This window comes from Oncorhynchus tshawytscha, linkage group LG15 (assembly GCF_018296145.1).
Source record: "Oncorhynchus tshawytscha isolate Ot180627B linkage group LG15, Otsh_v2.0, whole genome shotgun sequence".
Lineage (NCBI taxonomy): Eukaryota > Metazoa > Chordata > Actinopteri > Salmoniformes > Salmonidae > Oncorhynchus > Oncorhynchus tshawytscha.
The window spans coordinates 8,330,521-8,349,563 of NC_056443.1; the positions used below are offsets into that span (position 1 = coordinate 8,330,521).

General features: G+C 41.3%; 1 protein-coding gene across 1 annotated transcript; it reads right to left on the reverse strand.

Annotated features, from left to right (window-relative positions):
• Positions 1 to 3,376: 3,376 nt before the first annotated feature.
• Positions 3,377 to 18,903, reverse strand: bcap29 (B cell receptor associated protein 29). The gene is made up of 8 exons (XM_024372982.2): positions 18,754 to 18,903; positions 18,073 to 18,179; positions 7,534 to 7,634; positions 7,259 to 7,406; positions 6,823 to 6,958; positions 6,458 to 6,560; positions 6,094 to 6,185; positions 3,377 to 4,430 (listed from the first exon to the last, which is right to left on the reverse strand). The coding sequence occupies exons 2-8, from the start codon at positions 18,162 to 18,164 to the stop codon at positions 4,395 to 4,397; spliced, it is 708 nt and encodes a 235-aa protein (XP_024228750.1). The 5' UTR covers positions 18,165 to 18,179; positions 18,754 to 18,903; the 3' UTR covers positions 3,377 to 4,394.
• Positions 18,904 to 19,043: the final 140 nt, after the last annotated feature.

Here is a 19,043-nt window from a genome sequence, read left to right on the forward strand (position 1 = left end):
CTCGTATTTCTGTGTGTTATCATGTTATAACTAAGTCTATGATTTGATAGAGCAGTCTAACTGAGCGATGGTAGGCAGCAGCAGGCTCGTAAGCATTCATTCAAACAGCACTTTCGTGCCTTTGCCAGCAGCTGTTTATGACTTCAAGCCTATCAACTCCTGAGATTAGGCTCGTGTAACCGATGTGAAATGGCTAGCTAGTTAGCGGGGTGCTCGCTAATAGCGTTTCAAACATCACTCGCTCTGAGACTTGGAGTAGTTGTTTGAGACTTGGAGTAGTTGTTCCCCTTGCTCTGCATGGGTAACGCTGCTTCGAGGGTGGCTGTTGTCATTGTGTTCCTGGTTCGAGCCCAGGTAGGAGCGAGGAGAGGGACGGAAGCTATACTTACACTGGCAATACTAAAGTGCCTATAAGAACATCCAATAGTCAAAGGTTAATGAAATACAAATGGTATAGAGAGAAATAGTCCTATAATTCCTATAATGACTACAGCCTAAAACTTCTTACCTCGGAATATTGAAGACTCAGGTTAAAAGCAACCACCAGCTTTCTCATGTTCTGAGCAAGGAACTTAAACTTTAGCTTTTTTACATGGCACACATTGCACTTTTACTTTCTTCTCCAACACTTTGTTTTTGCATTATTTAAACCAAATTGAACGTTTCATTATTTATTTGAGGCTAAATTGATTTTATTGATGTATTATATTAAGTTAAAATAAGTGTTCATTCAGTACTGTTGTAATTGTCATTATTGCAAACAAAAAAGGGAAAAAAGAAGAGAAAAATTGGCTGATTAATCGGTATCAGCTTTTTTTGGTCCTCCAATAATCTGTATCGGTGTTGAAAAATCATAATCGGTCGACCTCTAGTAGTGTGTAAGGCTCAGTACATTACTGGGGCCAAGCTTCCTGCCATCCAGGACCTATATACTAGACGGTGTCAGGAATGCCCGAAAAATTGTCAAAGACTCCAGTCACCCAAGTCATAGACTGTTCTCTCTGCGACCGCACTGTAAGCGGTATCAGAGCACCAAGTCTAGGTCCAAAAGGCTCCTTAACAGCTTCTACTCCAAGTCATAAGAGTGCTGAACAATGAATGAAATGGCCACATGGACTACAAATGGCCAACCCCCCTCCTTTGTTTTTACACTGCTGCTACTTGCTGTTATTATCTATGCATTGTCACTTTATCCCTACCTACATGTACAAATGACCTTGACTAACCTGCACCCCTGTACTTTGACTCAGTACTGGTACCCCCAGTATATAGCCTCGTTATTGTGTTAACTTTGATTTTATTTTTGACTTTAATTTATTTAGTCAATATTTTCTTAACTATTTCTTGAACTGCATTGTTGGTTAAGGATTTGTAAGTAAGCATTTCACGGTAAGGTCTACACCTGTTGTATTCGGTGCATGTGACAAATACAATTTGATTTGTCCATTGTTACAGTTAACACTGTGTTGATTTAACACTGGAGAATTCGCTGTGTAAAATCTGATCATAATGCGCCTTTTAATCGTTTAAACCTGTCTAAAACTAAGGGCACAATCAGAATAAGATCAGGGCAAAGGACATGTTGGCAGCAGGTATAAACGGGGCTACTGTTCATGTCTGTGTGACTGTTGTACCACAGGAGATGCCACTGTGCCAGCTTATCATAGCTGTTCTCTGCCTTTGGTGTGTAGCAGGAGCTTTCTTATTTCAGTTCTGATCAAATCCAATAGGTGGCAGTATTGCATACTGGTAATAAAGCCAATTTCAATCACTGGGGTTGGTGGGCCAAATTTATAAACTCAGCAAAAAAAGAAACATCTCTTTTTCAGGACAGTCTTTCAAAGATAATTCGTAAAAATCTAAATAACTTCACCGATCTTCATTGTAAAGGGTTTAAACACTGTTTCTCATGCGTTTTCAATGAACCATAAACAATTCATGGATATGCACCTGTGGATCGGTCATTAAGACACTAACAGCTTACAGATGGAAGGCAATTAAGTTCACAGTTATGAAAACTCAGGACACTAAAGAGGCCTTTCTACTGACACCAAAAGAAAGATGCCCAGGGCCCCTGCTTATCTGCGTGAACGTGCTTTAGGCATGCTGCAAGGAGGCATGAGGTCTGCAGATGTGGCCAGGACAATAAATTGCAATGGCCGTACTGTGAGACGCCTAAGACAGCGCTACAGGGAAGACAGGATGGACAGCTGATCGTCCTCGCAGCGGCAGACCACGTGTAACACCTGCAAAGGATCGGTACATCCGAAGGACAGGTACAGGATGGCAACAACTGCCCGAGTTACACTAGGAACGCACAATCCCTCCATCAGTACTCAGACTGTCCGCAATAGGCTGAGAGGATGGACTGAGGGCTTGTAGGCCAGTTGTAAGGCAGAACCTCACCGGCAACAACGTCACCTATGGCCACAAACCCACCGTCGCTGGACCAGACAGGACTGGTTAAAAAGTGCTCTTCACTGGCGAGTTGTGGTTTTGTCTCACCAGCGGAGATCGTCGGTTTTGCGTTTATCGTCGAAGAATGAGTGTACCACCGAGGACTGTACTCTGGAGTGGCATTGATTTGGAGGGTCTGTCATGGTCTGGGGCGATGTGTCACAGCATCATCAGACTGAGCTTGTTGTCATTGCAGGCAATCTCAACCCTGTGCGTTACAGGGAAGACATCCTCCTCCCTCATGTGGTTCCCTTTCTGCAGGCTCATCCTGACATGACCCTCCAGCATGACAATGCCACCAGCCATACTGCTCATTCTGTCTGTGATTTCCTGCAAGACAGGAATGTCAGTGTTCTGCCATGGCCAGCGAAGAGCCCGGATCTCAATCCCATTGAGCACGTCTGGGACCTGTTGGATCAGAGGGTGGGCTAGGCCCATTCCCCCCAAGAAATGTCCGGGAACTTGCAGACGTCTTGGTGGAAGAGTAGGGTAACATCTCACAGCAAGAACTGGCAAATCTGGTGCAGTCCTTGAGGAGATGCACTGCAGTACTTAATGCAGCTGGTGGCCACACCCGATACGGACAAACTTTTGATTTTGACCCCTCCTTTGTTCAGGGACACATTATTCCATGTCCGTTAGTCACATGTCTGTGGAACTTGTTCAGTTTATGTCTCAGTTGTTGAATCTTTTTGTTCATACAAATACTTACACATGTTAAGTTTGCTGAAAATATACACAGTTGACAAAGAGGACGTTTCTTTTTTTGCTGGCTGAGTTTGTTGATTTTGCCAGCGATACCCAGGAAAAAACGTATATGAATCACTTTGTTTTGTGAAGCTAATGAAATGGATGGCATTTCTCACTCGCTTAAAAAATAGTTGCATTTCTTCGATTAAAACAGAGAATAACTTGTAAATGTAACACAACAGTAAAACATTTTTAATATGGGATAACATGTTGGTATGTGGAGACAATTTTTCCAAACTAAAAAAATGTATTTTGCAACAAAAACAACTAATAGTGAGCAATACTGGAATATTGCAACACTTTCTTACTCAAAGCAGATTTTTGTACTCGCAATGAGAAAATCTCTACAGTGGTCTGAAAGGCACTTAGTCAGTACAGTACAGGGGGATATACAGTACTGGGGCCCTATAGGAGATAAGTACTTAGGGGATGGGGGCTGGAGGAAGTTTGTTGGTCAATTACCCACTCCAAGTGCTGACCCGGTCTACCCAACCCAACCCCTGGGCTGGGACAGTCAATACAGAGAGTCTGAGTGAAAAGAGGAAAGATGAATTTGCTCAGAATTTTCCATTTCAGTATGCTTATTACAAAACAGAAAATCATGACCCTGTGTAATATTCACAAACCCTTCACATCTAAGAGGAATGAAAAACAGAACATCACCATTGATATCAAATATTCAATAACAAAAATAACTCAATATAGCCTCTCTACCACTAATTCAATGCTAATTTTGTTTTACAAAACACATACAACTCAATCTGTAATACGCCTAACTGCTAAGGTGAAACAAAATGGATATGAATGCAACGATGGTCCTCTTGCCATATACAGGGAAAAAACAGCATAGCAAGCCCATTACATCAAAAATACATTCACAGTAGAAGACCACTGTAATCTGAAGCTTGTACAGCCATGCAGGCAGGCATTCATTCACAACTGAAATTCTCCAAAAGTCAGCAAATACTATTTCTATGCTGGTGTAGTAGCTATTCTATTACAAACGTGCTCAGGTGCTTTTTATCTAATGTTTGCCAGCTCAGTGGTGCTTTGGAGGAGTATTTTGGTGACATCATGCAGAGTGCTTCAGTATGTCAAAGGAAAATGATAGCGTGCGTGACAGTGTTTTTTTTCTGGTTTCTTGGTACAATCTGTAAACGTTCTGACAGCTGTAGTCATAACCCCGATCAATCATCCTTTTTGTCTCCACACTCTTGAAGATTCTGGAAAAAACAATATATACAGTGTATATGTGAAGTGGTAAATGTACAGTAGTAGTACTAAAGTCAGAGCTGAAATATTCCGTCTACATTTGAGCAGGGGAGTAATATACATTATCTAAGTGCTGACAGCTTTGAACAAGGCAGGGTGAGCAGTAATATCAAATCAAACATGTACAGTGTCTTCAGAAATTATTCATCCCTCTTGATTTATTCTACATGTTGTGTCACAGCCTGAATTCAAAATGTCACTTATCTATACACGATTCCGACAAAGTGAAAACGTGGTAGAATTTTTTTGCACAATTTGTTGAAAATTAAATACAGAAATCTCATTTTCATGAGTACTCACACCCCTGAGTCAATACTTTGTAAGAGCCTTTGGTAGAGATTACAGCTGTGAGTCTATGGGTGAATCTAAGAGCTTTCCACACCTGGATTGAGAAGTATTTGCCCATTATGCTTTTCAAAACTCTTAAAGCTCTGTCAAATTTTGTTGATCATTGCTAGACAATTTTCAGGTCTTGCCATAGATTTTCAAGTAGATTTAAGTCAAAACTGTAACTCGGCCACTTAGGAACATTCACTATCGTCTTGGTAAACAATTCCAGTGAAGATGTGGCCTTTTGTTTTAGGTTATTGTCCTGCTGAAAGGTGAATTCTCCCAGTATCTGGTGGAAAGGAGACTGAACTAGGTTTTCCTGTAATATTTTGCCAGTGCTTAGCTCCATCCCATTTATGATGAAAAACTCCAGTCTTTAAAAATTACTAGCATACCCTTAACATGATGCAGCCACCACAATGCCCAAAAATATGGAGAGTGGTACTCAGTCATGTGTTGCATTAGATTTTCCCCAAACATAACACTTTGCATCCAGGACAAAAATATATTTTCTTTGCCACATTTTTTGCAGTATTACTTTAGTGCCTTATTGCAAACAGGATGCATGTTTTGGGATATAAAAAAATAATATTTATGTTCATGCTTCCATCTTTTCACTATGTCAATTAGGTTAATATTATGGAGTAACTAGAATGTTCATGATCCATCCTCAGTTATCCTGTCACAGCCATTAAACTCAAACTGCTTTAAAGTCACTATTGGCCTCATGGCGGTCCCACAGCAGTTTCCTCACTCTCTGGCAACGGAGCTAGGAAGGACGCCTGAACCTTTGTAGTGACGGTGTATTGATAAACCATCCAAAGTGTAATTAATAACTTCACCATGCTCAAAGGGATATTCAATGTCTGCTTTTTTTTATTGTAATTTTACCTATCTACCAATAGGTGCCCTTCTTTGCAAGTCATTGGAAAACCGTCCTGGTTTTTGTGGTTGAATCTGTGTTAGAAATTCCCTGCTCAACTAAGGGACCTTACAAATAATTGTGTGTGAGTCCATGCAACTTATTATGCGATTTGTTAAGCAAATGTTCATCCCTGAACTTATTAGGGGTTGAATACTTATTGACTCAAGACATTTCAGCTTTTTATTAATTTGTACAAATTTCAAAAAACATGTTTCCACTTTGACATTATGGGGTATTGTGTGTAGGCCATTGGCGAAATGTAACACAACAACATTTGGAAAAAGTCTAGGGGTGTGAATACTTTCTGAAGGCACTGTAGGCTAATTGTAGATACTGTATATGAGCTGGTCTGGGGTTACCTGGTGTTCTTTCAGCAGTCGGTCGTATTCTTTGGTCAGTCCATCGGATTGTTTCTTCATAGCTTCCATCTCGGATTGGGACTTTATCAAGGCTAGGTAAAACATTAACCCCAAAGCATTCCCATTATCATCCAATTCCCATGCATATCATCCAATCTCTCTAAAAGGTGACATGCTATGGGTCAAAGTGCACATTCTTGAACAGTAATTGAAGCCGATGTTTGTTTTACTGTCATTATGGTCTGATTTCATTTGGTTGGTTATTGTATTGTAGTTGTACATTTTCAATTGATTTCAGTATTATTGGATTTTTGATTCTATTATTCAGTCGGTCACAAAAGTATTGTCTGTGTATCTTCCTCACCTTCCCCTGAGCCCTTCAGTTCTCCTCTCAGTTTCTCCATCTCTTTTTTCAGCAGCTCGTTTCCCTCTGCTGTGGCCTTGTTCCCCTTCCCATCCATCAGAGTCTGAAAAAAACACATTAACCATTAATCACACCTCTCAACCTTATGTAATACCAAAATTATTTTAGTTACTTTTAGTGTGGATGAAGACCCATATCTCTGAGTAGGAGTTCTGATATAACATCCATTTCGCCTTACATCTAAATGAATACGTTTCCGTGGACAAGGGGAGCCTTATCCTAGATCAGCGCTCCTCTTCTTTTTGAGACACTTTTAAATATGGGGTCAGGTGCAGAAAGGGCAGTGATACTGGGTATGACTTCACCTGTTTCAGTAGCTCGTTGTCCTCCATGTATTTCTTGGCAGTTTGGTTATCACTCTCTGCCTTGGTCTGCAGAGAGGCCGTGGTGCTAGACGCCATCGCCAGCTGGTTGATCAGAGTGATCACCCGCCTCAGCACTCTGTAGGGAAACAACACACATAAATTGTGTTCAATACTGATTCATTTTTTAAAAAATTCAACAGAGCTGCCACCTGAACTTGTCCATCTGAATTTTGGGGGGGATTTCCGTTGCTTAAACATTTTGCTACGATGTGCCACCAGGGTGTTATGGTCATTGTAATGAATAAAGAAATCTCTAAGATTATGACAATCCATGCACTGGCTGGTTTTCACCAGTATCCATCCCAATGTGAAGAAGACACAGTGAGGATTCAGTATGTCAATAGGTGAGTAATGGACAGACAGATCCAGGACTTACAGCCAGAGAAAGAGGGAAAAGCCAGAGATGTAGAGGTTCCTCTGGGCTCTGAACAGCTTCATGTGGAGGTTGTCAAACATGTTGGGATGCAGATTAGCATCCTTGCTGTTTCCCGCCCCCGAATACTTCCTCACCTCACGCACAGCATCTATGGGAGGACAGGAGGGTGTGGTACGACATGGAGATTGCAAAAGCATTGTATGAGATAGTCACTCACAATAATGACAATGATCTGCAAGTAAATTAAACCATGACACTTTCTGGCATCAGTTTACCGAGGAAGAGGACTATAAGGATTATGATCATGGCGAGGAAGAATTTATTCCAAAACCTGGCCATTTTGTTCCATATTCTCAGCTGGAAGATACTCTGCCATCTGCAAAAGAGCACAAAAACATAATGCTGAGACTCAGAACACTGCAAAAGCAAATCAATGTCTAATAAAAAATCCCTGGATGCAGTTTAGGGCTGTCCCCGACAAAAATAAAAACAACTTGTTGACCGAAAGTCCTCTGTTCTTTCTACCAATCAATTGGTAGAAATGTTAAAACCTGTATTTTCCATTCATAGACACACCCTATGTGTTTTAATAAAATAAACTAGATGCTTGTCTGACACTTCAAGCAAACTATTTAATTAAATAAGACACAAATGACTCAAGAGGGAGCCAGAGATCAAGATAACTAAAACTTATTAACGTGACCCGACCATCCTCCTCCTGCTGGAGGGAGATTTTAGTTGAACGGTTTTATTTAATTTATAATAATGTCTTCGTATCTCAATCATTGACATGTGGTGAATCAAAATTTGATCAAAATCTAAACGAAAATGATAGAAACCTAAAAAGTAACTTTATTGCCATTGCCAACTTTGTAAAATTAGCCTACATAAAGCCAACAAATAAAACATGGCCGCCTGTAGGTAGAAAATATCCTGACAAAAATAAATATCCTATAAATCACATTGGCTACGCATGGCCTGTCTGCAACGAACTTGAAACATTGTATCAACTATCAACTTGGGTTCAACCAGAAGTTCTCACACTAGCAAACTAAAATATTCTTAGAGTTCGCCACGCCAGTGAGCTCGTGACAGACATCTGTAGACTATTTGCGCTAGGGATAAGAGCTCACCAGGTAGGCCTATTTTATGACGTTTCCTCTCGATCAAAGCATGACATTTTCCCTTCACGCTGCGTGGTTATCAAAAGGGAGAGCTGGAAAGATTTTTCAAATACACTGTGGAACCATTATCATTCTCAATCTCAATGGATGTAAAACAGACTGTGTTTGAGGTGAAGAAAACATTACTTTGAGAAGCTCCACAGTTCATTAGTGGTGGTGTGTTAAGCCATTCACAAATACTATCAGATCCCCAAATGGGCATACATTTGCGAGCAGGCCAGGTAACCTTACTTCTATGTGTAATCAGGTGCACGTCCTCCTTACTAAGGCTGTGGCGGTCATGGAATTGTCAAGCAAATAACCGGTGATTGCCAAGCAAATAACTGTCGGTCTCACGGTAATTGGCCGTTAATTAACAAACACATTTAGCATCTCCTGGCTTCCACACACAGCCTACAAGCCACTGATGCAGAATTTTGGAACATCTACATTTTTTAAAATGATAATAAATCCATGTAATATAGCCTCCAATAAATCCATTATTTATTTTAGACAGATATAAAGAAAGATGATATGAAGAAAATGCAGTCTTCCAGAAGAAAAGAATAGCATACTTGTCCTTATGTTAGGTCCTGATCTGGCTATGCCATTTGTCTGTGGGCTACAGTAGTTCATTTAGCAGACAAGATTGGCTAAGAACTCTGTGGCATTGGCTCCCGAGTGGTGCAGCGGTCTAAGGCACTGCATTGCAGTGTTAGGAGCATCACTACAGACCCAGGTTCAATCCCGGGCTTTATAACAACCGGCCGTGACCGGGAGTCCCATAGGGAGGCGCACAATTTGTCTAGCGTTGTATGGGTTTGGGTAGTTTTTTAAAATTTTTATGGTGGAAATTATCTTCCCCAAACTTGAAACTCAAGCGCTGCTTATGTATGGCAGTTAGGCTCTACACCCCTTGTGAAGCAGATTAATGTGCTTGATTTAAAATTATTTGGCCCCTTTAGTTGTGATACAAACCTTATCAAAACATATAGTGCTATGGCCAAGGCTACATGAGGTTTGCAACTATGATAAAAAAATAAATAAAAAAAGGTATTTTGTTCTTGCCTTAACCTGTTGGGCATCATTCACAAGTGATCATTTATAATGCACCTGTTTTGAAACAGTTCGCAAGTTTGTTAGACTACAAATGACCATCAGCAGCATCAGAGCTTGGAGTAGCCTAATTACCGTGACTAAATGGTCAAGTGGAATTTGACTGCCTGCATGACTCGACCGTCCTTACTCAACATTGACAGTAACACCCCAAACAAAAGACAACGTCTTAAATTGACAAAAACAGATGAGTTTATTATGAGTTATCACAATAGTGGCATAGGTTGTGCGCTCTGCAAACGTGTCCACTTTGACAGTGAGAACGGTAAAACTAGAAAAATACGATTGAATGAATTGACAGAAATTACCATAACCAAACAAACATTATAGATTAGAAATTAACGGTAAATGTTCTACACTACCGTTCAAAAGTTTGGAGTCACTTCAAAATGTCCTTGTTTTTTTTAAAGGACATTTTTTATCCATTAAAATATCATCAAATTGATCAGAAATACAGTGTAGACATTGTTAATGTTGTAAATGACTATTGTGGCAGGTTTTTCATGGAATTTCTATAGAGGCCCATTATCAGCAACCATCACTGTGTTCCAATGGCACGTTGTGTTAGCTAATCCAAGTTTATCATTTTAAAAGTATAATTGATCATTAGAAAACCCTTTTGCAATTATGTTAGCACCGCTAAAAACTGTGTTCTAATTAAAGAAGCAATAAAACTGGCCTTCTTTAGACTAGTTGAGTATCTGGAGCATCAGCATTTGTGAGTTAGATTACTGGCTCAAAATGGCCAGAAACAAAGACCTTCCTCCTGAAACTCGTCAGTCTATTCTTGTTCTGAGAAATAAAAAGGTATTTTCCATGTGGGAAATTGCCATGAAACTGAAGATCTCGTACAATGCTGTGTACTACTCCCTTCAAAGAACAACGCAAACTCGGCCCTAACCAGAATAGAAAGAGTGGGAGGCCCCGGTGCACAACTGAGCAAGAGAACAAGTACATTAGGGTGTCTAGTTTGTTTGCAACTGCTAAAAAAACTAAAACTTGGTTGACCAATCAATCAACCAGTCAACTAATTGTAACATGATTCCTGTTGTAGCTTGTAGGGAGCCAAGCCCCTTTTACTACTTTGTCCATGGCTATACTCTCCATGTTATGGAGTCCTACTAAGCATGGACCACAACGTCTTTTGGACGACTTTTTTTGGTCCTGTCTGGATCGGCAGTCTTTATTTGGTGCAGTAGCCTTGATTTCAACGTACAGGACGTCAATTTTCTGTCAGAATATGAACCAATCATAGACATCTTTGTTTAGTTCAGATTTGGCCTGGTCTAGAGGTCGACCGATTTATGATTTTTCAACGCCGATACCGATTATTGGTTGCCAAAAAAGCCGATACCGATTACGCCGGACAATTTTTATATATCTATTTGTAATAATGACAATTACAACAATACTGAATGAACACTTATTTTAACTTAATATAATACATACATAAAATCAATTTAGTCTCAAATAAATAATGAAACATGTTCAATTGGTTTAAATAATGCAAAAACAGTGTTGGAGAAGTAAAAGTGAATATGTGCCATGTAAAAAAAGCTAACGTTTTAAGTTCCTTACAGAACATGAGCACATATGAAAGCTGGTGGTTCCTTTTATCATGAGTCTTCAATATTCCCAGTTAAGAAGTTTTAGGTTGTAGTTATTATAGAACTATTTCTCTCTATACCGTTTGTATTTAATTTACCTTTGACTATTGGATGTTCTTATAGTCACTTTAGTATTGCCAGCCTAATCTCAGGGGTTGATAGGCTTGAAGTCATAAACAGCGCTGTGCTTCAAGCATTGTGAAGAGCTGCTGGCAAACGGAGGAAAGTGCTGTTTGAATGAATGCTTACGAGCCTGCTGCTGCCTACCCCCGCTCAGTCAGACTGCTCTATCAAATATCATGGACTTAATTATAATAAAATAAACACAACAAATACGAGCCTTAGGTCATTAGTATGGTTAAATCTGGAAAAAAAACTATCATTTAGAAAACAAAACGTTATCTTTCAGTGAAATACGGAACCGTTCCATATTTTCTCGGTGGCCCTAAGTCCCTAAGTCTTGTTAATATTGCCTGCTAACATGAATTTCTTTTAACTAAATATGCAGGTTTGAAAAAATATACTTGTGTATTGATTTTAAGAAAAATGTTGCAGGTTTAAAAACGTATTTCCTGCAGTTCTACACATTTTGTCATGGGGTGCAGAGAACAATTCTGCAGGTTTAAAGACACTTTTCTTGCAATTCTATACATTTTGCCGTATCTAATATGGATTCATGCGATTTGACTGACTCAAACATTTTGGTTTCACCTAATGTCCATTGCTTGTGTTTCTTGGCTCAAGCAAGTTTCTTCCACTTATTGGTGTCCTTTAGTAGTGGTTTATTTGCAGCATTTCGACCATGAAGGCCTGATTCAGTCTCCTCTGAACAGTCGATGTTGAGATGTGTCTGCATCAAAGCTGGGACAGAGAGACTGAAAAACAGCTTATCTCAAGGTCATCAGACTGCTAAACAGCAGGGGCGGCATGGTAGCCTAGTGGTTAGAGCGTTGGACTAGTAACCGGAAGGTTGCAAGTTCAAATCCCCGAGCTGACAAGGTACAAATCTGTCGTTCTGCCCCTGAAGGGCAGTTCAGGGCCGTCATTGAAAATAAGAATTTGTTCTTAACTGACTTGCCTAATAAAATAAAAAATAACTGAGAGGCTGCTGCCTACATTGAGACCCAGTCACTGGCCACTTTAGTAAATGGATCACTAGTCACTTTATACAATGCACTCTAAATAATGCCACTTTAATTATGTTTACATATCTTACTCATATCACATGTATATACAGTATTTTATACCCTCTATGGCACCTTGCCTATGCCGCTCGGCCATCCATATACTTACATGCACATATTCTCATTCACCCCTTTAGATTTGTGTGCATTGTGTAGTTGTTGGGGAATTGTTAGATATTACTGCACTGTCGGAACTAGAAGCACAAGCATTTCGCTACACTTGAATTAACATCTGCTATCCATGTGTATGTGACAAATAACATTTGATTTGATTTTTTGCAACTGCACTTGAAGAAACGTTAAAAGTTCTTGAAATTTTCCGCATTGACTGACCTTCATGTCTTAAAGTAATGATGGACTGTTGTTTCTATTTGCTTATTTGAGCTGTTCTTGCCATAATATGGACTTGGTCTTTCATCAAATCTTCTGTATACCACCCATACCTTTTCAAAACACAACTGATTGCCTCAAACGCATTAAGGAAAGAAATTCCACAAATGTACTTTTAAAACGGCACATCTGTTAATTGAAATGCATTCCAGGTGACTACCTCATGAAGCTGATTGCGAGAATGCCAAGAGTGTGCAAAGCTGTCAAAGGCAAAGTGTGGCTACTTTGAAGAACCTCATATGAAATACATTATGATTTGTTTAACACTTTTTGGGTACTACATTTAGGTCATTCAGCAGACGCTCTTATCCAGAGCAACTTACAGTCAGTGCATTCAACTAAGGTAGATAAACAACATATCACATTCACAGCAAGAAACAAATATTTCAGTAACCGTTACTGAGAATGTTATTGTAGTTGAAGTGGTCTGTTAGTTTATTCTGTGAGTTGGACTAAATTGAAAAATCACCACTACCAGTTTTAAAGCTTATGAAGAAGCTAACAGTGCATGTGACAGATGGGAGCGATAATAAACATTGTAATATAATGCTACTTAGTTTTTGTATATATAGTGTACATTCTAAATTATGTGGACACCAGTTCAAATCAAATTTATTTATATAGCCCTTCGTACATCAGCTGATATCTCAAAGTGCTGTACAGAAACCCAGCCTAAAACCCCAAACAGCAAGCAATGCAGGTGTAGAAGCACAATGAGTGGATTCAGCCATTTCAGCAACACCCATTGGTGACAAGTGCATAAAATCGAGCACACAGCCATGCAATCGCCGTAGACAAACATTGGCAGTCGAATAGCTTGAAAGAACAGCTCAGTGACTTTCAAGGTGGCACCATCAAAGGATGCCACCTTTGTCAAATTTCCTCCATGCTAGAGCTGCCCCGGAAACTGTAAGTGCTGTTATTGTGAAGAGGAAATGTCTAGGAGAAACAACGACTCAGCCGCGAAGTAGTAGGCCACGCAAGCTCACAGAACGGGACTGCTGAAGCGCGTAGTGTACAGAAATTGTCTGTCCTCGATTGCAACACTCACTACCGAGTTACAAACTGCCTCTGGAAGCAACTTCAGCACAAGAACTGTTCGTCATGAGCATCAATGAAATGGGTTTCCATTGCCGAGCAGCCACTCACAAGCCCAAGATCACCATGCACAATGCCAAGTGTCGGCTGCAGTGGTGTAAAGCTCACCGCCATTAGACTCTGGAGCAGTGGAAGCGTGTGCTCTGGAGTGATGAATCACGCTTCACCATTTGGCAGTCCGACAGACGAATCTGAGTTTGGCGGATGCCAGAAGAACACTACCTGGACCAATGCATATTGCCAACTGTAAAGATTGGTGGAGGAGGAATAATGGTCTGGGGCTGTTTTTCATGGTTCTGGCTAGGCCCCTTAGTTCCAGTCAAGTTAAATCTTAACGCTACAGCATACAATGACAATCTGTGCTTCCAACTTTGTGGCAACAGTTTGGGGAAGGCCCTTTCCTGTTTCAGCATGACAATGCCCCAATGCACAAAGCGAGGTACAAACATAAATTGTTTGTCACGATTGGTGTGGAAGAACTTGACTGGCCTGCACAGAGCCCTGACCTCAACCCCATCAAACACATTTGGGATGAACAGGTGTAGGTAGACCTTACCGTGAAATGCTTACATACGAGCCCTTAACCAACAATGCAGAGTTTTAAAATGTAAGGCATTTGCTAAATAAACTAAATGAAAAAAAGTAACAAAATCACAATAACGAGGCTATATACAAGGGGTACCGGTACTGAGTCAATGTGCAGGGGTACGGATTAGTCGAAGTAATATGTACATGTAGGTAGGGGTAAAGTGACTATGCATAGATAATAAACAGAGAGTAGCAGCAGCGTATGTGAAGAGTGTGAAGGAATGTGAATGTGTGTGTGATGTAATATGCATGTGTGTGTTTTGTCTGTGTGTCCCTGTTAGAGTGTCAGTGTAGCATGTGTGAGTGTGTGGTTAGAGTCCAGTGAGTGTACATTGAGCCTGTGCAAGAGAGTCATAGCAAAAAGCACAAATAAGAATAAAATAAGGGGGTCAGTGCAAATAGTCCGGTTGGCATTTGATTAACTGTTCAGCAGTCTTGTGGCTTCGGGGTAGAAGCTGTTAAGGAGCCTTTTGGTCCCGGACTTGACATACCACTTGCCGTGCGGTAGCATAGAGAACAGTCTGACTTGGGTGGCTGGAGTCTAACAATTTAGGGCCTTCCTCCGACACCACCTGGTATATAGGTCCTGGATGGCAGGAAGCTTGGCCCCAGTGTAGAGCTGTGTGCTTTTGTAGCACCTTGCGGTCGGATGCAGAGCTGTTGCCATACCAAGCGGTGATGCAACAAGTCAGGATGCTCGCAATGGTGCAGCTGTAGAACTTTGTGAGGATCTGAGAGACCCATGCCAAATCTTTTCAGCCTCCTGAGGGGGGAGAGGTGTTGTTGTACCTTCTTCACGACTGTGTTGGTGTGTTCGGACCATGATAGGTTCTTAAGTGTTGTAGACACCAAGGAACTTGAAGTTCTCGACCCGTTCCACTACAGCGTTGTCAATTTGAATGCGGGCGTTCTGTAGTCCACGATCATCTCCTTTGTCTTGCTCACCTTGAGGAAGAGGTTGTTGTCCTGGCATCACACTGCCAGGTCTCTGACCCCCTCCCTATAGGTGGTCTCATTGTCGTTGTTGATCAGGCCTACCACCGTCGTGCCGTCTGCAAACTCGGTGTCGGAGTCATGGCCACGCAGTTGTAGGTTAACAGGGAGTACAGGAGGGGAATAAGCACACACTCCTGAGGGGCCCCTGTGTTGAGGGGCAGCCCGTCAAGAAGTCCAGGATGCAGTTGCAGAGGGAGGTGTTCAGTCCCAGGGTCCTTAGCTTTGTGATGAGCTTGAGGGGCACTAAGGTGTTGAAAGCTAAGCTGTACTCAAAATGGCGCCAGAGCAGAAGGCAGACGTTTTACGTGCCCCCAACCGATTGTGTTTTTTTGTTTATCTGCGTTGTTTGTAACTTTTTTACTCATTTTGTACATAATGTTGCCGCTACCGGGTTGGATGTGCGTTGTGTCAAGAAGGTGTACGGTGTACTGGCAGCTAGGTTGGGTTGTGTTTAACCATCGCCTCTCCCAAGTCCGTATGGGAGTTGCAGCGATGAGACAAGACTAACTACTACCAATTGGATACCACGAAATTGGGGAGAAAAAAAGGGGTAAACAAATAAAATACATTCACAAGGCCGCAGGGCCAGATGGATTACCAGGACGTGTACGGCGAGAATGCGCTGACCAACTAGCAAGTGTCTTCACTGATATTTACAACAGCTTCCTGTCCGAGTCTGTAATACCAATATATTTTAAGCAGACCACCATAGTGCCTGTGCCCAAGAACACTAAAGTAACCTATAGGGAGGTGGTCAGAGACCTGGCCGTATGGTGCCAGGACAACAACCTCTCCCTCAACGTGATCAAGATGAGTGAGCACGCCCCCATTCTCATCGCCGGGGCTGCAGTGAAGCAGGTTGAAGTTCCTTGGTGTCCACATCGCCAACAAACTAACATGGTCCATGCACACCATGAGAGTCGTGAAGCAGGCAAGACAAAACCTATTCCCCCTCAGGAGACTGAAAAGATTTGGCATGGGTCCACAGATCCTCAAAAGGTTCTACAGCTGCGCCATCGAGAGTATCCTGACTTGTTATATCACTGCCTGGTATGGCAATTGCTCGGGATCCAACCGCAAGACACTACAGGGGTTAGTGCGATCGGCCCAGTACATCACTGAGGCCAAGCTCCCTGCCATCCAGGACCTTTATACCAGGCGGTGTCAGAGGAAGGCCCTAAAAATGATCAAAGACTCCAGCCACCCTAGTCATAGACTGTCCTCTCTGCTACCACACGGCAAGCAGTACCGGAGCGCTAAGTCTAGGTCCAAGAGGCTTCTAAACAGCTTCTACCCCCAAGCCATAAGACTCCTGAACATCTAGTCAAATGGCTAGCCAGACTACTTGCATTGCCCCCCCCTCCACACCACTGCCACTCTCTGTTGTCATCTATGCATAGTCACTTTAATTAACTCTACCTACATTTACAAACTACCTCAACTAAAAGGTGTCCCTGCACATTGACTCTGTACCGGCACCCCCCTGTATATATTGTTATTTTTTACTGCTGCTCTTTAATTACTTTTTTTTAATTGAATTTTTAAAAACTTCTCTTATTCTTATCCATATTTTTTTTTAAACTGAACTGTTGGTCAGGGGCACGTAAAAAAGCATTTCACTGTAAGGTTTACACCTGTTGTATTCGGTGCATGTGACTAATACAATTGGATTTGAACAGCATTCTCACCTAGTTGTTCCAGGTGGGAAAGGGCAGTGTGGAGTTCAATAGAGATTGCATCACCTGTGGATCTGTTGGGGCAGCATGCAAATTAGAGTGGGTCCAAGGTTTCTGGGATGATGGTGTTGATGTGAGCCTTGACCAGCTTTTTAAAGATTTTCATGGTGATGGATTCTGGCTTCTAACTCCTTAACTTGGGATAGGGTTAATTATCAGGTATCCTATTGAAATATCGAGTGCTTAGGTTTAGAGGGTCTACACCAGAAGTTAATGGTTATCTGTAGGAGGAAGGTGTATGGTGTGTGCAATTAAGCTTGGACTGTGATGAGTGCAGGGAAAACAATCACATGTGGCAACATTAATAAGAGGAGCGAGCCATGGATTAGTGGTGAAGGGGGTCAGGTCATGTTAAGGGAAGAGGAACCATTTATTGCCCATATTACTTTGTATCTTTATTGCTAGGCAGGAAAGTATGTTTTGCGAGAAGGAGGAGACTCCACCCAAACTGTGGTACAAATACCACCACTATTGTAAACATGTTTTTGTCAATTCAGCTGTTCGATCCTTTGGCAAGAATAAACTTGGTTTAAGCTTTCACAATGTCCGTCTGGCTCTTACTCTAATAACTAGAACCTAACATTGGCTACAGATGTGAGTGCTACTGTGGCGGAAGTCATTTAGGCAGGTTACCTTGGTGTTCATGGGCACAGGGACTATGGTGGTCTGCTTGAAACATGTGGGTATGGTTGAATATGTCAGTTTGACACTTGCCAGCTGGTCGGCGCATGCTCCGAGTATGCGTCCTGGTAATCCGAACGTGACCAAAAAACATGTATTTTTAACATGTGCAAATTACGTATTTTCAACTTTCATTCAGAACTGAAAATCAACCCGACTTCAATGTCTGGAAAATACGTATTTTAGACAAAATGTCAACATAATTTCTCTTACTGGGTTGTTGCAGTATCAGGATTGGTTAGGGCTCATTCCTACCTGGTGGCTGAGACGAAGGGTAGACAGAGGATGAGGAGTACACCTATTTCCACATAGAGGAAGAGGGCAACTGCAGTCCATTGCAACGTCATCTCTAACAATACAGTCTGTAAAATATGAAACATTTTAAGCAAAGAAGGTTATTTTCACAGTCTGGCAGTAACGTTAGGTCGTTTTGCCAGAATGGAAAAGGACTGGTGTAATTGTTGATGTCAACAAGAGAAAGATTCAACTTGCTACGTAGCTAGCTAGTTTCCTCTGGACATATTTCAGCTAACTGTGAAACCACCAATGCAAATGTGTTCAGAACAACAATGTAGTTCCTGTTTCAGTGATAAGCCTCTTATCCTAGCAAGATACGTAACGTTACTATGTTCACATGCTTGGTTAATAACACCCAGCAGTACTAAGTGTATGCTGTTTCATTCAGTGTGTAACATGTCCTTATATCATAGAAATAGTAGCTAGCTAAGTTTAACGGTATTGCTAAAGACTTTGCCTCATGCGGTGACATCAGCCAGGTAGCTGGCAATATTTTAAGGCAGGACACGATAGCTATTTAGCTAACGTTAACTGGTAACGTTACTAGCTAACGTTAGCACTTTTGTGAAATACATAGTAACTACACATACGAGGAGCCAAGTTTAGCCTCTTAATAAGTATGCAAAGTATGTAACTTACTTTACCGCACCCGAACAAAGAAACTGGAGGATGAAAGGCAAACTTAAATTTGGAGACAGTTGTTTTACGCTTCTTTTTTTGCTGTCACTTTTCTTGGGTCCCATTTGAATGACGTTATACAGAAGGTTTTATCTGTTCGCTTACTGGCTTATTCTCTACTGAGGAGAACCAATAAGGTTCTGCCATATGTTGTAAATCCCATACTGTACACATCATGGACAGTTCAAATATGATGAAATTAGGTGTAATGTGTTTGGTTTTGTTTGTACCTTCTAGTCGTGTCTGACTGG